The following is a 24,403-nucleotide window of genomic DNA, read 5'->3' on the forward strand; positions in this document are numbered from 1 at the left end:
TGTTGACAGAGTTTTCCATCCTGCCTGATCCCTTAGCCATTCAGCCTCCAAAGAAACACAAGAGGTCTACATTAATTATAAACTGGTTGGCCTTTAACTCAGGCTTCTTATTAACTCTTACATCTTAAATTAGCCCATCATTCTTGTCTGTGTTAGCCACATGGCTTGGTACCTTTTATCAGTGAGGTGTTCTCATCTTGTTTCCTCTGTGCCTCGCTTCCTCTGTGTTGACTGCAGACTGAGACTTTCCTCTTCCCAAAATTCTCCTGTTCTAGTTGCCCCACCTATACTTCCTGCCTGGTCACCCCGCCTATACTTCTTGCCTGGCTACTGGCCAATAAGCAATTTATTAAAATACAAGTGACAAATCTTTACAAAGTACAAGACCATTGTCCCACAGCAACGTACCAACATTTCTTATTCTCTGCTTCGGGACTGTGGGCATGATGTGGCCAGTTTCCTTCCCATGATGGTCTCTATCCCTTCGAAGTGTAAGACAAAAAAAAAAAAAAAACTGTTCTTCCCTGAAGTTAAGTCTTGTCAAGAGCCGATTACAGCAATAAAGAAAATCTGTACTGAGAAGTGAGGTTGTTTCTGTGATAAATATAAACCCATGGTTCACATGTCCTTGTAACTGATTCAAGAGAGGAATGTAGAAGGGCTTGGAGCTGGGGCTAGAGAACCACAGAATGCCCTAAGCATAGATTAATGAGCCAATCTAGAAGGAATTTGGAAGTCCAGAAAGCTGAGAGAAGCGCTGATGGTCAAGGCCTAGCTGGTGAAGTCTCAGAGAGAGATAAGTGCTCTAATGGGCATTTGGATTATATTTAGGCAAACCATCTGGCTGCATTCTGGTGAGGTTGAATTAAAAAGTGATGGGCTGCTTTGATTGACAGAGGACAACCCAGGATGGGATGGCATACAGGTTGTGCTATAGTTACTGCTTCCCATTCTGATTTGGGTCAACACTGAGAGAGAGCATCAAGATGGGCAGAAAGATGAAAACGTGCTGTTTGGTATGGGAAAGGGACCAGCAGGCAGGGTGGCTGAGAAAACAGCTGTAATTATTAAAGATTAGCCCCATTACAGAGAAACCCTGTGTTCAATAGGAAAGGTGCCAGAGGGCCAGAACCAACCCCTAGAAGGTCCATCTTGTGAAAATGTAGAGCTGTTTGAAAGGAGAAGGCCTAGTCTGAGAATACCACTGACGGACTATTCAGGGTAGTGTTGCCCACCAGCCTCAGCAAATAGAGGCCAATGCAGTTGTGGTCCAAGTGGTCCAGGCTCATTTTGAACTGAGAGTAGAACTTGGCAGCAGAACTTGGTTTTGCAGGCACTAAGGATATAAGAGTAACAGAGTCATGGAGGCTTGTACTAAAATTCTTGAAATCCAGCAAGGCCAGAAAGTATGTGGCAGGTTGGAGTACCTGCAAGCACATCCCAAAAGGCCATTGCATGAAGCTGTGAAGGTGAGGTCTAAGTTTTGGTGGAGATCTTGGGATGTTGGGGATGTTAAGACCATGGTGTAGTAGCAAGGAAAGCTCTCGATGCAGAGTGGACTCGATCCAAGAACGCTAATGTGCTGGAGTGCACTGGAGGCAGAGTGGAGGGTTTGGAGCCCAGATGATTCTGCCACAAGTTTCAGATGCTGGATATGGAGCCTCAGGATTTGATGTTTGTCTTACTGTTTTGCTTTGATCTGGTCCCATCCTTTGGGTTTGGGCATATTATTCCTTGTCATTATGTATTTGATTCATGTGGCTTCTTTTTTATCGTTAAGGAGCTCACAGTTGAGAGATTGCTTCACGTCTCAGAAGAGGCTTTGGATTTTGGAATGTTGAACAATTCTAGGACTGTTCAACACTTTTGTGTTTAATGGAGACTTTTAGAATTGGACTAAATGTATTTTGGATTATGAGATAAAAATAAGACTTTAGAATCAAGAGGTGGATTGTTATCATTTCTAAGTGATGTGTTTAGTGGTCAAGTTCGAAAGGGTTGGACTTGTGATGATTAATTTTGATCGTCTATGTAATGGTGTTTAGAATCATCAGGGAAACATATCTTTTGGTGTGTTTGTGATGATCTTTCCCAAAAGATTAACTGAGCAAGGAAGATTTGCCCTGAATGCAGGTGGTACCACCCCATGGACTGGGATCGTGGACTGGCTAAAAAGAAGAGGGAAAGCTTGTACCAGCGTTTATTTCTTTCTGTGTCCTGCCTGTGGATACAGTGTGACCTGCCACCTTACCCTCCTGCTAGCTGTGCCTTCTCAGCCACAAGGGACTGTATCCCCTCACACTAAACGCCAAACTAACTCCTCTGCCTTTAAGTTGCTTCTTGTTAGGTATTTGATAACAGCAACAACACAATGCTACAACCACAGTGATTGTGCCTTTGCTTTGTTTCTGATGGTTGAGGAAGCAGAGATCCAGAAAGGCCAAGCAAGAGGCAGGTCCACAGATTCAGCCATATACCTCACTTCAGACTTGGGAAGCAGCGGGGGCAGTGAGTAGCACCCTGAAGTTCTCAGATGGTGTCAGTGTGTATCCTCTGTCCACTGCAGGACAATATAGGTGTGGTTCACTGCCACCAACAGGAAGTCCTGGGGCTGGGGAGGTAGGACTACTCCTCGGGCCTCAAACTCTGTGCAGGAGTGAGCTGTGATGGCATTGTCCTCTCTGGTGCAGGAGGACCCTGAGATCTACTTGCTGAGGGCTAACTAGCATGGTAGGGTAGTTCCCTAGTGGGGTGTGGGACTGAGGAAGATCATGGACAGACCCACAGTCACAGAAAAATACCCAGGGTACATTGTGGGCAGTCCCTAACTTTAGCAGACTTGGAGGAAAGGGGAAAGGAGCATACATCAGGAGTCCAACTTAGCCAACTACATCAGATCCGGCCCAGCACCCCTGGCCAACCTGAACTTTCATTTCTGTTGTGAAATGCAGATGGTTATGCAGGTGAGACTGAGTGGCTGGCCGTTCTTCATTTCAGGATCCACGAAATCTGCCACAACAGCACCAGGCTCAAGGAGGTGATTAAGAGAGACCTGCTCCCTTCCTCCTCCATGGTTAAAGACCTGAGCCAAGAGTTTGGGATACCTGTTTCCCAGGAAGAACTCACAGACGCAAAACTGTTAGCCACATCTCCCCAGCCCACTGCCAATGACACAAACATCCAGCGTCAGACTTCTACCCTCCCAGAGGAGATCCAGAACCACCAGGAGAAGTACCTGCAGTGGAGGAACAACATGCTGAAGAATCAAGACCACAGGGACAGCCTTGTCCAGGTGGGCTTTCTTCCTCCCCTCCAGGCTGAGGCTCCCCGATTCCCTGCAGCTTCTAGTACCCAGTAAGAGATATGGGCTACTTGCTTTTCTGGTTTGGGACACTGGGGGACAGTTCAGCAGTATGAGAGGCAGGGTTGAATTATTCCAGAGCATTTGCTTCTCACCTTGGCTGTCCTCCTTAAATATGAGACGGTGTGAGCTCAGGCACAGGGCACTTACCATAGTCCTGTGTTTATCTTAGGAGAAGAACTGTTAAGGGGGCAACATCCTGCTCGAAAGGAATGGGTATCCTAAGTTGTGTAAGCAGCAAAGAAAGTAAGCTGGCTTGTAGGAGAAACCATAGAGAGGAGACAATAGAAGATGGAGAAGTTGGTAAGGTGATCAAAGATCAGTGCTATGTGGCCTGGATGGCCAAGGATATTGCCTTCCCCTAAGTCAGCTGCAAGGTCTTGGAAACACAGATATTTGAAGTGTGACTTGAATCTGCTCATGATCTCTCTTTGTGAGGCCCCACCCCATCCCCTGCCTCTATGCCCCACTTCTAGTCTCCAAGTTCCCCTTCTTCTGTTCTGTGTCATTATTTACTCGTTGGTGGTCATTAGTATCATCTCTTAACTTTTAAAATTTAAAGGTATTCTAACTTTATGCCAAGACATTTTCTACTAAATTTATGCAGTTGTTTTCTAGGAGATAACACTTAGGATTAGAATTTTTGAATGTTAGTTCTATTGCCTAGATGATATATTATTTTCCAAAATGATTATGTTAATGTAAACATCCTTATCTTGTGCAGGAAATTCCATTTTGTACATCCATGCTATGTGCCACAAGTTGGATTTAGAGTATTTAATTTCTGATGTTCAGCAGTTTTTAAGAGAGGCTTTAAGTTTCCCTATTTACTGATGAAGCCTGATATGTCTTCAAATATTTCTTGATTATTTTGCCCATATTTGGGCAATATTTTATCTTGAAATCCTCAAAAACAACCCAGTAGCATTAATTTTGTGTGTGTGTGTGTGTGTGTGTGTGTGTGTGTGTGTGTTGTTCAACACAGAGTTTCTCTGTGTGGCCTTGGCTACCCTGGAACTCACTCTGTAGACCAGGCTGGCCTTGAACTAACAGAGATCCGCCTACCTCTGCCTCCCGAGCGCTGGGATTAGAGGCGTGCGCCACCACCGTTGGTTCCTCTTCACTCTTTCAATGACAACTTTAACAGAAGTTATTTTTAAATTTTAGTATTTTTTGCATTTTCTCATATTGTTTTTGCTTTATTTCAGAAACCTTTTTCTACTCCAAGATCATAAATCTATATTCTTCTTTGAAATGTTTGTTTGTTTTGAAGTTGGGGTGTCCTAGAGTCTTGTATATGATAGGCAAGGACTCTAACACTGAACTGCATCCATAATCCTGATTCAGATATTGTATTTTAACCTAAATTGATCTAGGGTTTTTTTCTTTGAGGTAGGTTCGTGCTATACAGTTCTGCCTGACTCGACACCTACTGTTTAGTTGAGGCTAGCCTTTAACTTGGGGGCTGTACTTCTGCCTCTACCTATTGACTGTGGGGTTACAGGTTGAGTCACTACACTCAGCTGGGGTTTATTCCTGCATGAGGGTAGAATCTTATTTCTTTTCCCCCATGGATGATGAGTGGCCCAGTGTTCTTAGCCTATAGTTACCCCCCAGTGATTTGTACAGTCAAATCAGTCTGACCAAGTAGCCACTGGACCACTTCATGGTGGTTGGGATCATTATTGAAGTCACACATATACCATTATTAGTCTCTTCACAAAGCCAGCAATTTGCTTTCTTGGTTTCCATATTATGTATTTCTTTGATTTCTGATTGTAATTATTACAATATTTGGGCTTAACTTCTTTTTCTGAATTCAGGCGGAAGTTTAGATGATTGGTATTTTATGAAAGCATCTTTATGTAATTGCATAAAAAATGTACTGTAAACACCGAGCACATCTCATGATTTATTTATTTGTTCATTTGTTTATTTATTCTGCATGTATGTGTACATGCATGTGTGTGCGTGAGTGTATGTGTATGCACACATGGGAATGCACTTTATCGAGGTCAGAGGGCAACTTTTTGGAGTTGATTTTCTCCTTTCACCGTGTGGGTTCCTGGGTTTCAACTCAGGTCATCAGTCTTGGCTGCAGGTTACTTTATCCACTGAGCCATCTTGCCTGCTCTGCTCCGGTGGCTTATAAAGTTTATTATTTTTATTTATTTATTTATTTATTTATTTATTTATTTATTTATTTATTTATTTGTGTGTGTGTTTGTGTGCACGCGCGCAGGGGGATCAGAAGAGGACATCAGGTCTCTTATTGGTGGAGCTCCAGGAAGATACGTGCTGTGGGAAAATGCTCTTGTACACTGCAAAGATTCAGTATTGGTTTAATAAAATGCTGATTGGCCAGTTGCCAGGCAGGAAGTATAGGTGGGGAAACCAGACTAGGAGAATTCTAGGAAGAGGAAAGACAGAGATGCAGTCACCAGACAGATGCAGAAGAAGCAAGATGAGAATGCCTTACTGAGAAAAGGTACCATAGCAACTGTATCTTGACTGCATGGGTGCCTTCCGTGTGTGTGTGTGTGTGTGTGTGTGTGTGTGTGTGTGTAACAATTGCAACCCTTCTTTTTATTGCTTCATGCTCCTCCTCAGGACTCTAGCCAAGCCATCAGTTTATGTTTAGGTAATCATCTGGGTCTTAAATATTTTTTAAGCAAAAGGTAGTCATTTTTCCAAATTCAGGAGGCAAATAAAGGGCAAGGTAACAATGTGGAGTGGCACCTTTCTTCTGGTCCCAGCCACATTATTTTCCATTTTATCTTTTATTTCCATTGCTCAACCAATCTCTTTTTTTTCCTATCTCCTTTTCATGTTTTTTTTCTTGGTGTTTCTGATGATTGAACCCAGGGCCTTGTACATACTAGGCAATGACTCTACCTCTGAACTATATACCCAGACCTTATTTTGTTTTTGCTTTAGATAGAGTCTCTTTATGTAACTCAGTGTAGAAGGAACGGTGGGGCTGCGTCCTGCCACCCAGCTAGCTTTACCCGAAATAATTACACGGAAACTGTATTCATTTAAACACTGCCTGGCCCATTAGTTTCAGCCTCTTTTTTGCTAATTCTCACATCTTGATTAACCCATTTCTAATAATCTGTGTATCACCACAAGGTGATGGCTTACCGGGAAAGATTCAGCATGTCTGACCTGGTGGCTGGATCCATGGCGTCTGACCCAGAGAGGAGAGGCATGGCAATTGCCTCACTTCCCTTCTTCCTAGCATTCTGTCTGTCTACTCCACCCACCTATGTTCTGACCTATCAGGCCAAGCAGTTTCTTTATTAATTAACCAATGAAACAACAGATAGATAGAAACACTCTTACATCAACTCAGGCTGGCCTCGAATTCATGATCCTTCTGCCTTAGCCTTTCAAGTGCTGACTTTGCAGTTATTTTGCTTTTAATCCCCTAGGAAATCCACAAGCAAAGTCCCCTTATTTCTTTAGCATCCTTTCTGAGGAAGGAACAGTCCTCATTTCCTTACTAGGCCTGCTGGAGAATCCCCTGTCCCCTGCCGTACCTCATGTAATATAGCGCTGAAAGTCAGCCATAGCTATGATGCTCATCCCTGCTGCCTTAGGACATGGTGCCCCCTATCTACACCATGAAAGTGTCTCACCCTCCTCACCATTTGAACTGTAAATTTTATTCTTTGCCACTAGGTAGATGGAAGAATAGTGGCTCCGTGTTTGATGTAGTTAGTGTCCTTGGGAAGCCTCAAGATTTCACTCATTTGAATCCCACTTTGGATAGTGACATCCTGGATTAGATGGCCTTTTGTCATGGCTATGTGATTGTACTGTGTCATTGGTACTCAAGAATTTTTTAAATCAGTTTTTACACCATGGCTCTGTGTCAGAGAACATCTACTGCACACAGGAAAGGCCTGGTGTGGGTAACAATTGCCACCCTCTCTTCAGAAAAATATCACAGAAGCCTACCAGCTCACCAAAAAGCCTCTGAAGTCAATGGCGAAGGCAATTAGAATTGCCGTTCCTGAGAACAAAGCTGTCCACAACTACAGTATCCAGAGCCTGAACTCCACAGAGCTTGCAAAGAAGGAGTTGCTCAAAGAGATGGCCAAGGTGAGTGGCAAGGCAGCTGATACCCTCTCAGAGACTGTTCTGCTGAGGAGAGACACCATGACCAAGGCAACTCTTAGAAAAGAAAGCATTTACTTGGGGCTGAGAGTTAGTCCATGATCATCATGGCGAGGGGAGCAGGCAGGCATGGTGCTTAAGCAGTAGCTGAGAGCTTTACATCCTGATCCCCAGGCAGCATCAGGCAGAGGGAAAGAGTCGTTGAGCTTGGTGTGGTCTTCTGAAACCTCTAAGTACAACTCCCAATGGCACACCTCCTCCAATGAGGCCACACCTCCTAATCCTTCCTAAACAGCTTCACTCCCTGATGGCTAAACATTCAACTATCTGAGCCTATGGGAATCATTTTCATTCAAACCACCACACATATGGGCTTTTCTTTCTTCAACCAAGAGTAATCAGGTGTTTTGGGTGAAGGCAATCATCTAGGGACAGGGGACAAGGGATCAGCTGATGGGAGAGAGTGTGACTTCTCCATGCTCTAGAGAGCCAGAGGTGCTCAGCACATGCTCAGATACATCTGGTTGAAAACAGTGCAGAAGTTGTTCTTCTGGGGAGTACTGTGTTGCTATTGGGACATCTGTTAGCCCTAAGAAAACCCTTGGTTTAGGCTTTTGGCATCCATTGCATGTAGAAAATGGATTTCTCTGTCAAAGGAGACAATGATGTGACCCTCGTAGGGCTGTCTTAATGTTTAGTTACTGTGAGTGAATTATAGTGTCAGGACCCTGTGTCACTATGTCCCCAGATGTTTCTGATACCTGCGTGGAACCCTGAGGGTGACTCAGCCATATCCAATACTGTTCTTAGCAGATGTGTGTCTCCGCACTTCTAGGAGCCAAGGAAGAGATTCACATATTCCCAGAGTTACTTCTCAGCAATGGTGGAGCCTCAGGACCCAAAGGAAGAGGAGAAGAAAGCCCAGAAGAAGTCCCGCCAGGCCTGGCTCACAGCTGGTGGGTTCCAAGTGTGGGGTCTTCAGAGCACCACTGGAAGCTTCCAGCAGGATCTTAGACTGCCACCCATCAGAAAGATAAATGAGGTCTTCAAGAAGGAGTAGGGCCTCATGGGGGGCTTCTGAGGGATGGCCTCCCATCTCACTTGCTGCTCTTATTATTTAGAAATGGCAAGAAAACGCTCTGTTCGCTAATGTGCTGAAGCCTGTGTTGGATCGGGGTAGGTGGAGCTGGAGCCAGCGACACCTGGACTTTGACCTGTACAAGAAGCCACCACTTTACCTTGAGCTGCCCCCTCTTCCAACTCCTAAGTCTGCAACTGGTAAGATAGCTTCTCCCCGAGCCAAGCCTCCGGCTACTGCGGGCAGGCAGACCGCTGGCCGTCTTGGCTCTCTAGAACCATGTGCTGGTTTTCCATCACAGCCGTACATTCTAGGTTAGGAAAGCAGGGTTCAGGATGGGGCTGGTATAAAGAGCCTGATGTAGGGCTGGAACTCAGGATCCCCGGCCTCTGGGCTGCGTGTGGCTGCTGGTTGCATGCTTTTAGACAAGTCTCTTTGTTCTGGGTTGGTTTCTGGGCTATAAAATGGGAGATTGGAAGGTACTTAGTGGCTTTTGAAGCTTTAGTACTACTGTTACGGAGGGCTAGCCTCCTCCACTGCCAATCTCAGAGCAGAGACCTCATAGGGGAACATCTAACTCCATTTTAGCTCTAGTTGCAGCTCGAATTACCTGGGGGAGGTGAGGAGTGTGTCCCCAAGTCCTCTTTTCTTCCCTTTCACAGCTGTTTATGAAGACTAACACATATCTGTTGGTCATAAGAGGCAGAAACTTTGTTCAGGGAGAACACACAAATCTATCTAGCAGCGGGTTTGTCAAAAAAAATTCAGAGAAAGCTAGATTCAATAAGCAAGGGGGTCCTTGCCTCCTGACTCCTGAGGGCAGCTCGTTATATGGGAACAGTCCCACAAAACAGGAATTGCTGGCAACTTGGCTGGCTGTTGCTTTCCCCCCAAGTGTGGATTCTGCTTCTGCACTCCCAGCTAAGCCCTTGTTCTTCTGAAACTGGAGAGAACCTGTGTGCAGTTGCCCCAGGCTCAGAGTCAGTGGTGCTGTTGGTGAGGCTCCCAGGGAGTGAGCCGTGCAGCCCAGAACAGGAGGCTCGCCTCTGGACTCCACTGCTGCCTTCCCAGCTGGGCTCCTCTGGTCTGTTCACCTGTGAAGACAAGACGTTCAGGTTAGGGGCTGGAGAGATGGCTTAGTGGTTAAGAGCATTGCCTGCTCTTCCCAAAGCTCCTGAGTTCAAATCCCAGCAACCACATGGTGGCTCACAACCATCTGTAATGAGGTCTGGTGCCCTCTTCTGGCCTGCAGGCATACACACAGACAGAATATTGTATACATAATAAAAATAAATAAATAAATAAATAAGTTCAGGTTAGGCTTAGCTACTCCCATCAAGTTCAAGAAAAACTTGACTATACAGAGGAGGACTGACTAGTGGCTAGGCCTCTGAAATCCAGATGGATGAGTGGACAGCCTGGTGCAACAGCCCATACAAGCCCACACATCCACAGGGCTGCTGAGAACAGGGGTCTCTTGGCCTTTCTCAAGTTCCCTTCTGGAGAGTATTTTTCCATGTAGCTTCTTGTTCCTGGTGCTATAAAAGTATGTGCTGTCTGCTTATACAAAGTGCCCCCCTTTGTTACTTTATAGTCAACTAACTAATACCTGGGAAATTATTTTCCAAGTCACAGCCCTGTCAGGATGCTCAGATCAGCCTGGCTCTCACGGTGTCAGCCTCCCTGTGTCCATTTCAAGAATCCAAGATAAGATGGGTGTTGGTGGCACACACCTTTAATCCCAGCACTTGGGAGGCAGAGGCAGGCGAATCTCTGTGAGTTCGAGACCAGCCTGGTCTACAAGAGCTAGTTCCAGGACAGGCTCCAAAGCTACAGAGAAACCCTGTCTTGAAAAACCAGAAGAAAAAAAAATCCAAGATAAGCAGAGAAATAGAGTTTTATCTCCTTTGCTCCCAAGAGCCTCAGACCAGGCAGAAACTTAAAATTAGGCAATCAAAGAATACTAGGACCCTGAGTGACCTGCATAGCAGCAGAGAAGATCCTGGAGAAGACCAGCTTGCCAGTGACACATAGATACATCTTGTCCTCTGCAACCACGAAGGACAATCCTTGCAGAGAAGCTTATATGAGAATAGGCACACACAGTCCAAGGTGGTGCTGTTTCCCCCTGACGGGGAAGTGCTGCAGATGAGAACCACTGTTGTGAGCATGGGGGCTGGAGGGAGGGCACCATCTACTGGCTCTAAGACCTCATCTCCCACAGTGAGACCAAAGGGCCCGGAAGCCATCAATCCAGGGGTTTTTAGGGTCATGCATGAAAAGCTGGTTCAGAGGAGTAACAGGACCAGAACATGAAGTCTAAAAGGGACACAAATTTTGATCTTTTATATCCTTTTGTTGAGAAGTGGTTCTGACACATGTTGTAAGTGCATTTTGTTTTAAATTCCAGTGAGTAATATGGAAACCGCTATACAGCTATTTCTGATTTTGTGATCTAGTAGAAATGACTGCCCCCACCTCAGTTCCCTGTGAGCCTCAGAATGACAGTATGATAGCTGTGGGGCCTTAGGTCAAACCTAACTGTGGCTTCTTAAGGGAGGAGAAGGCCCTTGAGTACCTGCAAGTGAGAGAAGGTCTATGGAATGGTTCCGAGTTCTCCACTTCATCTTGCCATTTTGAGTCAGGGTTTCACATTGCCCAGGCTGGCCTTGAACTTGCTGTGTAGCTGAGGCTGACTTTGTACACCTGATCCTCGTGCCTCTACCTCTCGAGTGCAGGGATCACAGGCATGGGCCAGTCCCTGGTGGCTTTGTGCAAAGGCTGATGCTACCATGGCATGGGACAGAATACAGGGACACCATCCTTCTTCATGCTGTCCCGTCCAGAGGAAGACACAGATGAGGGTGTGCTTCCAAAGGACCGTCTAGGACACGTTTTTTTTTTTTTTTTCTGCAAGGAAAGAAGCAGGTGTGATCTTTCTGCACTGCAATCATACACAGGGACTGAAGGGGGTGTGTTTTCAACAGTCCCCTGACCCCCATCCCAGCAAGCAGCCTCCAAGTGAACTCTCCTCGAAACCCCAAGATCTTATGAAAGAAGAGGGGGGAAAGCCCTGAACAGTCATTGGCTCCTGGAGAGAGAAGCCATTTTGTTATCGCCTGTGGCATGACAGAGTCCTCTAGGCTATGCTGTGCCTTATCTGGATTCCAGAGTGGCAGCAAACCACATTTCTCTTTTCTCAGTTGGGCCTGGTACCCTCCCCATTATTACTGACAATAGGGCTGAGCCATGCTGGCCACTAAGTCAAGCAAACCCTGGATACACTTTACAAAATATGGCCAGGGGCTATGGATGAGGAAGAACATTCCAGATAGAGATGTGGTCCCAAAGTCCCATATTCCCCTTGGGCAAGACCTGGACCTTCTGCAGAAAGCAGCAAGTTCACATAAACTGCAGTTCAGGGGTTAATGAAGAGGCAAAAGGCCCATCTTGTACCTTAGTGACCTCCACTGGGTAGACATCAGCAGGGCCTACAGAGGGGGTTTTCATCTATAGCAGTGGTTCTCAACATGTGGGTCACGACCCCCAAAGCCATTGGAAAACACAGATATTTACGTTACGATTCATAATGGTAGCAAAATTACAGGTAATGAAGTATCAACAGAAATAATTTCATTGTTGGGGTCACCACGGCTGTGGTGTGCTAAACACCTCTGTGTTAAGGGTCACAGCATTAGGAAGGTTGAAAACCACTGGTCTGTAGAGGCGGGCTTGAGCTGCTTGGCCTCACTGTGGTGAGCACCACTGTTCTCCTGGCAACGAGCTCTGGGAGCAGGTCTGGAGCAGCCTCCACAGGTCGTGCCTGGACTCAAGCCCTCTGCCCTCTCGTGTGCTACCCCACTCACATGTGTCTGGCTGGGACACAGAGAAGAGATTCTGGAAGCAGCCTTCCCTCTGGACACGGGCTGAGGTCAGAAAGGATGAGCACTGGGCGCTCTGAGGATGACTTCTGAACACAGGGCATGGTTTCTGGGTCAGAGTGCTGGCTCACAAGGTACACAGTACCCCGACGAGCTTCCTTTGCCTCAAGGAACACGCTGCTTAACATCTGTGAGACATCTCCTACTCTGAGGTGGGCGCCTGTTGGCTCTTCTGGGATGATATATAAAGAACCTGTTACATCATAGGTGCTAGAGACTGCCTTGCCTCCTGGGCAGGGTGAAGAACATCCAGACAAGCCATGGGTTTGCATGTTTGGTTCATGGGTCCGTCACTCACCCTGTCTTCTCTCAGATAGGAGACAGAAGGCAAGCATCCCGTCTTCTGAACAGCGCAGATTCAGTCAAGCCCCAGAAAAGTCACCTAGTTCCCATGAAAGTCTCCCTACGTATCTTCAAGACTCCATCTCTCTCAGTGACCATCATCTGGTACGGACTCTATCTCAAGGAGCCCCTACTTCCATTGAATCTTCGATAGAACCACATCACCCAAGTTCCTCCTTTCCCAGCCGCTGGCTTCATTAAAGTGTAATACGAAGGAAGGCCTAACCCAGGCGTCATGACCCTGTGCAAATGTACTCTGGTTCCAAGAGCGAGCTGTCCAGTGTGTCTGGCCTGCTTTTTAAGATGGGTCCATATGGGGCTCACCTGGTGATCATGGCTCCAGAGCCCAGAGTGAATGGAGCAGCTGGCCCGTGATACACGGCTTTTATGCCCTGTAAGTGGATAAGGATGTTGGTCACCCACTTCAGTACCACCTGTTTCTCCACAGTGATCTGGAGATGCTCAGAGCGGACACCTGCTCCCATCTGTGGCCCCCCTCAGACCTACACCTTTGCTGTTTCAGTTACCCTGTGATCTTCAGCAGCTTGGGACCAAGGGCCCCTTTCCCTCGGTGTATGGGAGTGTCATGTTAGTTGCCTCACGTTTCCCCTCCTTTATGTGGCAGTTGTCAAGGCAAGACCAAGACCCAGAAATCTGTCTAAAATCTGAGGCCTTCATTCAGTTGGCTCAATGCTACCTTCAGAAACAAGAGCCCTATAAAGCAGCCCCCCCTAGGTCTAGTCGCTGGGGTTCCTCTTTATTCCAGGGAGCTTTGCTCTACCAGTAGACGTCCAAAGAAGCCTCAACCTGCAGGGCTCCCATGCAGGTGCTGCAGATCAACCACTCCAACCCATCATGATCAAGGTTTCTGTGCTAGGTGGGCAGTGAAGGTGGACGTTAGGCACAAATAGTCCCGTGGCTGTTGGTTGGCAGGTGCTGTGGGCACTGTTTCCCAGGTTAGCAGGTCACACTTATTTTCCAAAATGGAATAGCAACTTCTCAACAGTTTGGCAAAATTAATACACCTTCACTCCCAGCTTGCTCACACTGTCCTTACTGGACAGAAAACAGATCTCTCCTACTTCACCTACTTGACAAGGCTGGGGCCCTAGGAAGACAGGGAAGAGATGGATTGGGCACTAAAGTGCTCTCCAGCTGTCCCTGGTGAAGTCTAGAAGTTAGCCATACCCTCCCGTTGTAGAAATACCAGAAGGGAATCCAAATGTGGGAGGCATGTGTGCTGTGCCTACTCACCCCAAGATGGAGGTATACAGACAAGACAGACTCTCACTCCAGGCCTCTGAGCCATCCTAGCAAGTCCCAAAGCCTCCAGGCTATGGTTTCTGGGGTCACTTTGCCTCCTTTAAGCTCACTGCAGGAAGTTCACAGCGCTGTGACTTAAGGCCTGGCAGCATGGAGCTCTGTCTTTGGCTGGGCATGAGGATTGCTTGTATATAGCATGGTTTTCTCGGCCTATTGGGGAGCGACCAGCCGTGTGGGATATATGGGGCATATCTGGAACAAAAAGCAGTCAGTGAGGCCTTCCGCTGGGGAAGCAGCCTTGGAACAAAACCAAGAGCATGAAGATGTCTGTCATTCTACACCAGCTGCGCAACTCAACCCCCTCCATGTTTAAGTCTCTGACAGCTGCATGCTCCATGACAACTGTCGAATCAGCCCATCTTGTTTCTAGTCACCGCTCCCAACAGGCATGCCCTAAATCAAGCCATTTCATGCTTAAAACCTCCTGTGGCTTCCCAAAGTCCTGTGTCACTCGAGCTTTTTCTTAGTTCGGTTCCTAACTGAACAGCCTCATTCACCTTTTGTGTCTCTGTTCTCACCCTGCTCTGCCAAATGGGCCAGACGGACAAACCCAGAAAAGGTTCCTTACTCCATTTTGACTTAGTGTTAACCATTGTGTGCAGTTGGATGACTCACCAAACTGCCAGTTAGGGTTAAAGGTTAAGGTCTGAATCATGGACAGGGCTGGGGTAAGAACGAGGGGTTATGGTTAGGGTTCTAGTTAGATTTTTTTTTGTCAACTTAAAGTTAAGGTAACCTAGGAAGAGGAAAATTCAATGGAGAAAATGCATCTATTGGATCAGCTCACAGGCAAGTCTATGGAGGTATTTTTTGGTTAGTGATTTATGTGGCTTGCAAGCCGTAAGGACTAAAACAGAAAGCAGCATTCTTTCATAGCCTCTGCATCAATTCCTGCCTTCATGTTCCTATCTGGAGTTCTTGTCCTGACGTCCCTTCATGATAGCTACAAATGCAAGCTGAGGCAAACCCTTTTGATGGCAAAAGTCACAAAATAATCTCACACTAGTTCATAATTATGACTAATAAAGAGTTATTTATTTAGGGGAGACTTATAGATCACTGTCCTAGACAACAGTCTTCTGCACAAACGGGTAACAGGAACAGAGTCTAGCAGTCAGAAGCGAGAGCAGCATGCAAGAGAGCGGGTGCAAGCTTTACAACTGCTTTTACAGTATAAGAGACCACGCCCAAGTGGGCTGGTATCTTAAAGGCTATTGGCTGAAGGAGCTAAACATACCCCCACAGCACCCTTTCCTGTCCAACTTGATTTTGGCCATGGTGTTTCATCTAATCATGAGAACAGAAATTGGTGCCAGGTTTGTGGGATGCTGTCATGACCGACTTGACAGTGTTGTTTTGGGGAGAGCTGTAACTTTGGACTGGAAAAAGTGCTGGGTGCTTAGAGCATAATGGGCTGTTCTGGGAGATCTAGAGGGTAATCCTAAGAGCAGTGCAGATGATGGAGGTCTGGCTTGTCAAGTTCACAGGGAAGCAAAGACTATCATGGCAGTTTATGTGCTATTGTGTATTAAGAATCTGTAGTTTATGGTCAATTGGAACTAAAGATCAGTTATGATTAATGGGAGACCAGTAGCACCAAAGGGAAGCCTTTGCATTGCTGGGATAATCAATAATGGTTAGCTGGAGCTAAGATATTAGCAGTGAATAAGAAGAGACCAGCATCATTGAGGTCAAGTCTTCTGGGAGTAGTCCCTCAGGATTAGCACATGGAAGCTGTGGTCCAGAGGGACCAAAGTTGCATCTCAAGCTATTAGCTGATGTTGGTAATGTGTAAGAGTTACCCAGATAGGACTGGTTTTAAAGTCATGGAGGAATCACAGAGGCAGCTGAGGCTTGGTACTGTGAATGGCCAAGTGAGACCACTGGGGAAAGTGTAGCTCAGTTGCAGCGAAGACCCCAGGAGTAAGTGGTCATGTAGAGAAGCTGAAGTTTCAGGAGAGACCATTGGTGAAAGATTAGGGTTAAGATTAATGTTGGAATTGTGTAAGTACACACAGACACACACACATGCACACACACATGCACACACACACACACACACACACACACACACACACCTGCCTGTTGAACCAGTTTCCACAAAAATGCTGCACTGTTACAAACTGTCATTTTGCTGGATCCAGAAGCTTCACGAAGACTCAGGAAGTCAGCTAGATTAAAAGTCAATATCCCTTACTCCTTGGCATTAACTGACAAGTCTGTCCCACCAGGTCAAGAGAACGCTCTTACAGTGTGAGGGTGCACGCCACTTTCATCTTTGTATACCACAGTAGCAGCATCTAGAGCCAATTTCTTGGGGGTTTTGTTTGGTTTGTTGTATAGCTAACCCTAACCCTACTTGTCTTAGTTAGAGTTTCTATTGCTATGAAGAGCCACCATGACCACAGCAACTCTTATAAAGGAAACCATTTCATTGAGGTGGTGGCTGACGGTTTCAGAGGCTTAGACCATTCTCATCATGGCAGGGAGCGCAGCATCTGGGAGTAAGGCAGCATGCAGGTGGACGTGGTGCTGGAGAAGGAGATGAGAACTCTGCATCTTTATCCAAGACAACATCCACACAAGGTGATCCTAAAGGAGTGGGGGTGGGGACCATCTACTGAAGGTGCATGGAGCAGGCTCAACTGTGTGATACCTGACAAAGTCATTCTGAACCACTGGGTGTGGGTTGAGCATATATGAGAACTCAAAGCCCGCCTCTAATGACACACTTCCTGCAACGAGGCTACACCCACTCCAACAAAGCCACACCTCCTAATAGTGTAACTCTCTTTGGGGGCCATTTTCTTTCAAACCGCTACTCTGCTCCTTTACCACCCTAACACTAACTCCCCAAATCCTAACCACCACCCTAACTCCCTAACTCCTAAACTTCTAACCCTAACCCTAACTCTGTAACTCAACTCTTTTTCTTTTTCCCAAGACACGGTTTTTTCTGGTGTAGTCCTGTCTGTCCTGGAATTTGCTCTGTAGGCCAGGCTAGTCCCAAACTCAGACCCGCATCTGCTTCCTGAGTGCTGGGATTAAAGGTTTACGCCACCAGTTCCCTTAGTTAACTTTAACTCTTAAGCAGTAAATCCTAACCTTAATCCTAACATTAGCCTCTCACCCTAACCTTAAAGTCTTAATTTTTTTGTTTGTTTTTCGAGACAGGGTTTCTCTGCAGCTTTGGAGCCTGTCCTGGAACTAGCTCTTGTAGACCAGGCTGGTCTCAAACTCACAGATCTGCCTGCCTCTGCCTCCCGAGTGCTAGGATTAAAGGCGGGTACTTACCACCTCCCAGTCCTAAAACCTTAATCTTTTAACCCTGTATTACCCCAACTCTTTTACCCCTAACCCAAGCCATGTCTCAGTCCCAACCTTTTACCTCTGACTCTAAGCCCCTAACCCAGTTCTACACCCCTTCCTAGACCTCTTCCCTAACTATCTGCCTAGCTCTCCAGTCTGAACAGAACATTCTCACAGTACACTTAGAAGAGAAGTAGATCCATCCAGGACCCATTTCAAAGTTGCCATAGAGGCTTTATAGATTTCTTTGATGGGAGAGAATGGAATAACAGACAATGAATTCTGAGTTATTTGAGAACAAACACAGCAAGATTTGTGTTGAGCTGGAGTTCACAGGGAAAGCGTGAGTCTTTGTAAGGTTTTAATGACTGACCAGAGGTTCACAAAATGATTGAAGAATCCAAAGGACAGGAAGGTTCCCATAATCTCCAGTACACTCTGCTGTGGAGGAAAAAGGTGTTCAGGATAGGAACCAACCAACTGCTCCTCTGAACAGAGTGGCCAAGTTTGTCTATCAGTTAGAGCCATACTGTTGCAATTTAAAAAATGCCATGAAGAGAAGTCACGCCATACAACAAGGCTCACGTAGGAGGTTTATGGGAAGAGGAGAGAGAAGGGGCAGAGAAGGGGGCAGAGAAGAGACTAGTCCCTGGAGACAAGAGTGGTGGAAGAGAGAGAGAGAGAGAGAGAGAGAGAGAGAGAGAGAGAGAGAGAGAGAGAGAGAGAGAGAGAGGAAGGAGGAGGAGGAGGAGGAGAAGGAAGAGGAGGAGGAGAAAGAGGAGGAGGAGGAGGAGGAAGAGGAGGAGGAGGTAGAGGTAGCCAAGGCCCACCTTTTAAAAGGGAACCTAGCCAATGAGCACAGGAGCTGCTCTTAGTGGCTGCAGCTGAGAATGAATCCTGTCAATCCTGTCAGGACCCTGACCCTTAGGCCAGTACAGAGGCCTAAATACCAACACATACATGGTGACCAGAGGCCTCATGTCAGATTACAGATTCATGGTTATACTATCAATGTGCAAAATACATCATATTTTTGTTCTCTTATAATTTTGGTGTAAACTGGGACAACAGTGGGTTAATATAGAAATAAAACAGTATAGGTAAGAAAGACTGTGGTGGTCTGAATAAAAATGGCCCCATGGACTCATAGGGAGTGGCATTATTGGAGGTGAGGCCTTGTCGGAGGAAATGTATCACGGGGTTGAGCTTTGAGGTTTCAGATGCTCAAGTCATTCTCTCTTCCTGCTGCCTGCTGATCCAGATGTAGAACTCTTGGCTCCTTCTCCTGCACCACGTCTTTCTGCATGCTATTATGCTTCCCACCATGATGACAATGGACTGAACCTCTGAACTGTAAAGCCAGCCCCAACTAAATGTTTTCTTTTATAAGACTTGCTGTGGTCATGGTGTCTCTTCACAGCAATAGAAATCCTAAGTAAGACCAAGGCCCAAGTGTGTCCTAAGGGTGGGCAATTATCCCATCCACGAGGACTTCTCTACTTCAAGGGAATCGAGGGAATATGGCCAACCTCTGAGTGTTTCATATATTTAGGAAACATAGAGGAACACTTAAAGGGGATAGGAGATGAACCTATACAAGGTGTCTCCACAAAAGATTGTCACATACCCTAACACTGCCCGGCTCAGAGTCTTTTATTAAAAAAAAGATTCATTTGTTTATTATGTATACAGTGTTCTGCTTGTGTGTATGACTGCACACCAGAAGAGGGCACCAAATCTCATTATAGATGGTTGTGTTCCTCCACGTAGTTGCTGGGAATTGAACTCAGGTCCTCTGGAATAGCAGCCAGTGTTCTTAACCTCTCAGCCATCTCTCCAGCCCCAAAGTCTTAATGGAACCATTGGTGTTAGGATTATGAATCTTTTGGGAGTAAGAAGATTGATAATTTGCAGTACTCTTGTGGAAATTGGCAGTACAGGTCTCTCTCTCTCTCTCCCAGATTTATTTATTGTGCATATAGTATTCTGCATGCATGCCTACAGGCCAGAAGGGAGCACCAGATCTCATTACAGATGGTTGCTGGGAATTGAACTCAGGACCTTCAGAAAAGCAGGCAGTGCTCTTAACCACTGAGCCCATCTCTCCAGCCCGACACAAGTGTCTCTTTAGATTATCTTCATCCCTACCAGGCTGGTTAGGAGGTGGAGAGAAGACCTTGTGCCTCAGGGATGCATTGGGCATTCTTACTCCAACTCTGTGACAGGGAGACCTCCTTTGGTAGAGCCCTGCCTGTAGTACCGGCAGGGATATGGAAGGGAAACCCTCCTGACACAGGGCCTTGCTGAGTCTGTTTCGTCTTAGCCACAAGAAAGGAGAAGATCCTAGCAGGGCAATGCCAAACTCTGGCCCAGGCTTCCTCCAAAGAGAAAGTTCCCTCTAGCTGGGAACCCTGAGCTTAGCACATGGCTTCTCCATAGGAAAGACCGTCCCCCCGCGCCCCCCCCCCCCACCATATTTGCTTTCCCCAAGTCAGGTCTCCGCTGTTTCTTTTTGGTGCCTGTACAGATCCCAGCCGGAGAACAGAACAGGCCTCCTCCATAGAGAAGGAAGATTCTCCAGCTCCATGGGCCAAGCGCCTAAGCCAGGCTTTTGCCTTAAAGAATAGAATCCCAGCACTCGGGAGGCAGAGGCAGGCGGATCTCTGTGAGTTCGAGACCAGCCTGGTCTACAAGAGCTAGTTCCAGGACAGGCTCCAAAGCTACAGAGAAACCCTGTCTCGAAAAAACAACAACAACAACAACAACAAAAAAAAAAAAAAAAAAAAAAGAACAGAAGACCAAGACCCGCTGGCTGCAGATCTCTGACAGAGCATGGGGCTCCTGCACAGCAAAGACAAGACCCTCCTGAGGATGAACCCTAAAAATCTAGTTCAGACATGCTCCCTGGGGTAGGGAAAACACTCTTGCCACGAGGCCTTACTCTAGCCCAAGCCTCCTCCTTATGTAAAGGAAGGGGTAGAAACACACACACTACACTCCATTGAGAAAAGAACGTTCCCCTGTCGGGAGGTCACAGGGCCACCAGGCCAGCGCTGTGGCTATTTAAACACGCAGGTAGAACCTCTCCACAGACCTTGACATCAGGATTACTCTAGCCCAATCCCTCGTCCCACAACTCGAATCTGCACAGGCGCAGAGATGCGCGCGTTACCTTCTGGGGTTGGTAGTTTTTCCATGAGGCCTGCGCTCCGGAACGGAGCGGAAGGGAGTTGTCAGGGACTACAAGACCCAGCATTCCAAGAGTCCTGTGGGAGGAAGGGCCGGGAAGTTGTGGGTGTGAGCACCAGTTTTTAAGCAGTAGTTGGCAGTGAGCTGACACGGAATCCCTGCTGGAGTCACTGGCCCAGGTGGAGTGGTGGTTCCGGAAAGAGAGGAAGCTCACCCACCAGTGAAGGAGCCTCTGGTTTCACACCCCTCCGGGACATGCCCCGTGTATCTGACGGAGGTGGCTGCGAGGCATCTCCTGGCGAAGGAACCTGCTCTCACCTCCATGTCTTTGGACTTCTTTCTGCAGCCTCTGGATGGCGGTCCCCCAGTGCCCGTGGGACCCGGGCAGACGGTGATAGGCCGCGGGCCTCTGCTGGGAGTAAGTGTGCGAGGTGCCCGGGCAGCCGCAATTGGCTCGGCTGAGGCTCAGTCTCCTGTCCTAGGGAACTCCACGGCTTGGTTCTGTTTGTCAAGATTTTACAGTTTGGGGGCAGTACGTTTTCAGCCAACGTTAGTCAACTCACAGACGTTTCTTTTTGGTGCCCGTAAAAAAGTACTGAGTGTGTTAACATCATTATCATCCTATCCGACTGACAAACTAGGGTCAAATCCAGGCTGAGCTAAGTTCGATTATGAGATGTAAAATGTAAACGGACCAAAACAAACGAACACCCCCCCCCATTAACTTTTAAGGGCGAATTGTTTCTCTAAGGGTTAACATATGGCTTGTTGATCTACAGAGCTTACAGTATTTGCAGCACTGTATGGCCCATTACAGAAAAGGTTGGTCAATCCAGTGCCCCTCCCCCACACCCCAGGTTAATTTTTTATCCCCTGGCCTCTTCTGCAGGGCTGGTTGGCCTTACCTGATAATAGCAGTCCTTTGGGTAAAATCAGTAGCTAACCCTTAAGTAGTCTGGGTATAGCGAACCAGTCATTGGCTAAAGAGATATTCTAATTTAATCCTTTCAAAGCTTTTGAATCAGTCGCTTTTTATTAGCCTGGTTCAGATGAGAAAGCTGAACTATAAAGTGGTCATTAAAAGTTGATACACACACACACACACACACACAAATGGCCAGTAAGCTATATATTCTGTACCCTCTTTGGGAAGATTAAGAACCAGACATTTGCAGATTGCACTATGAAGTCGTATTTGGTAGTATTCAACCATTTCGCTGTTGCTGTCTTTCCCAGCATGTTAGCGAAAGGGTTTTGGAATCTCTGTTTCCTGGTTGTTGACATATATATATACATATATCCAAAAAGTCATCCTCCAAAAAGTCATATATATATATATGACTTTTTGGAGGATGTGTTGCGAATTTAGGTTATTTCAAATGTATTTGTTTTTAAAGACAGGATCTCACTACATAGCCCAGCCTGCCCTTAAACTTACAATTTTCCTGCCTCACTCCCAAGAGCTGGGGTTACAGGCATGCAACTCTGTACCCAAGAAAACCATTTTTTTTAAGCCAAGAGATGTTTGTAATGGAATAAACCATGTGCCCACTAGAGGTCACACTATACTTTTGTATTATTCAAAATAGCCCATTCTTCCTAGAGTTTAGCCTGGAAGATCTGTCCTGCTGATGGATAGTGTAAAAAGAGGAGCAGCCTTGGTGGACTCCTAGAGGAACCTTCCTTGTGGTTTTCTCACGACATTCCCCCGACAGCTAGAGAGTCCATCTGTGGCAAAGTGACGATGAGATCTTGATCTTCACAATAAAAACAGGAGTAGTTTGCATTGCTGTGACTGCTTCTGAATGAATGATTTTATTTAGGTATTGTCATATGTCATTTTTTCTCTCATTTCTATTAGTAAGAGTAAGGACTTTGAGCACTGCATGCTCCGAGCGAGACTGCCTGAGTTACTTAAAGCCCCTGGCTTTCAGTATCCAGATATGCAAAGTGAACAAGAGCTGCAGCAGCACACGGCAAGTCCCCGTGTGGAGCTCGGCATGTAGCTCAGCATTCGAACTGCTGCTGGTTCTGTCCACTCGGACACGTCACAAACAATGGCGGAGTCTCTAAATTTCTGTTTTTTTTTTTTTTTTTTTTTTTTAAATTAGGATATTTGCTTCTTTGAAATAGCCATATTTGAAATGAGGTTTTGAAGATATTTTTCCTAGATTTTTTAAATGAACGGTTTCCCAGAATAATCACTTGTTGTGGTCCTCACTGTGGTGTGGCCCTGTACGTTCAGAGTCATGTCATCAGCGTGGAAGTGCTACATGATTTTAAAGGACGAGCACTGATTGGTGACAGTTTCAATGGCTTTGCAGGCTCAATGGGTTTAATTTTATCTATACATTGCTATAGCATGCTCAGAGGGATAATGTTGACCCTGCTATATGTAATGCTAGACCTTAAGTATTTGATAGTAGGTAAACAAATCGTAAGACAGGTCGTATGATCGTAATGTCGTATAGTTGTCGCTTAGGATGTTTTTATCCTGTACCAGTCAGGGATAAACTATGATATTTACAGTGAGGTGGGAAGGAGGATCATTTCAGCATTTATGATAGATGCAGTTTTGAACTTTGGTGTGTGATGGAGGACTCTCATTGGTTAATAAAGAAACTGCCTTGCCTTTTTGATAGGGCAGGATTTAGGTGGGTGGAGTAGACAGAACAGGAAGAAGGAAGTGAGGTAGATGGCTCAGACAATTGTCATGCCTCTCCTCTCTAAGACAGTCTCCATGAAGCCAGCCACCAGGTCAGACATGCTGAATCTTTCCCGGTAAGACACCACTCGTGGTGTTACACCGATTATTCGATATAGGTTAGTCAAGATGTGAGTAAGAGGCTGAAAATAATGGGCCAGGCAGTGTTTAAATGAGTACAGTTTGTGTGTTGTTATTTCAGGTTTTAAGCTAGCCGTGCGGGAGCCAGGCAGGATGAAAAGTAGGCCTGCCCACAGCTCATCACTACAGGTGTGGGTAAATAATTGTGAGTGTAAATTGACAATTGCTAACTCCAAACAGGAAGTAGTTGTACTGAAGACATAGATGCAGATCTCTTCTTCTCTGTGAATGTTTGGCTGGGGCTGCTTCCCTTCTGCCTTCTTACTGTTTAACTGCCACACGTGTGGCCCCAGAACAGAAACGAGGTTGTTCGATCTGTGTCTGCCTAAATTGTGGCCACACCCTTCACATTTATCACTTAACATTTATGACAAGCTGAGTTTTTATGTTGGAAATGTTCCCTAACTGGTACATTTGAATATTTTTCTTATTTGTTAAATTTTACTGATAGGAATCCTCTCTAGGTAGGCTTCATGTGTAGGAATTGGGTTTGGGGATATATAGATTCCAGGCTTTTTTGGTAATCATTTACTCTATCCTGACTTTGCTAAGTCCCCTTTTCTCTTAACTGTTTTGTTATGTGTTAAATGAGAGCAAGTATTTGACAAGTAGTTATTGAGTTAATAATATATTTAGTATCTAGCCTACTGACTTCATAGGCGTTGCTAAGGGTTTTGTTTGTCTTTTAAGGAGTGGCTAAATTTGACATGTTTTCCCTTGTAGATAACAGACAAAAGAGTTTCCAGAAGACATGCCATTCTAGAGGTGGTGGATAATCAGCTTCGAATCAAACCAGTGAGTTTATTGGTCCATTTTAACCCTTTGCCTCTTGCCTTCTAACGTCTGATTAGAGATGCCTGTTTAAGGTTTGAAAATAAGGAATTTATGTCTCA

At 46.1% G+C, this 24,403-nt stretch overlaps 2 protein-coding genes across 2 annotated transcripts in view; both read left to right on the forward strand.

Moving 5' to 3' along the window:
* Cfap92 (cilia and flagella associated protein 92 (putative)) overlaps window positions 1-13,045 on the forward strand; it is a 49,173-nt gene extending 36,128 nt beyond the window's left edge. Inside the window, exons 11-15 of the mRNA XM_038320210.1 lie at window positions 2,998-3,292; window positions 7,304-7,468; window positions 8,319-8,525; window positions 8,605-8,761; window positions 12,816-13,045. Coding sequence (XP_038176138.1) covers window positions 2,998-3,292; window positions 7,304-7,468; window positions 8,319-8,525; window positions 8,605-8,761; window positions 12,816-13,045 — 1,054 coding nt within the window. The remainder of the gene's footprint in view (window positions 1-2,997; window positions 3,293-7,303; window positions 7,469-8,318; window positions 8,526-8,604; window positions 8,762-12,815) is intronic.
* Window positions 13,046-20,765: 7,720 nt separating this feature from the next.
* Window positions 20,766-24,403, forward strand: part of Aplf (aprataxin and PNKP like factor) — a 59,066-nt gene continuing 55,428 nt past the window's right edge. Inside the window, exons 1-2 of the mRNA XM_038320150.2 lie at window positions 20,766-21,083; window positions 24,234-24,305. Of these exons, the coding sequence (XP_038176078.1) occupies window positions 20,988-21,083; window positions 24,234-24,305 (168 nt within the window). The 5' untranslated portion in view covers window positions 20,766-20,987. The remainder of the gene's footprint in view (window positions 21,084-24,233; window positions 24,306-24,403) is intronic.

The sequence above is a fragment of the Arvicola amphibius genome, chromosome 2 (genome assembly GCF_903992535.2).
Source record: "Arvicola amphibius chromosome 2, mArvAmp1.2, whole genome shotgun sequence".
Lineage (NCBI taxonomy): Eukaryota > Metazoa > Chordata > Mammalia > Rodentia > Cricetidae > Arvicola > Arvicola amphibius.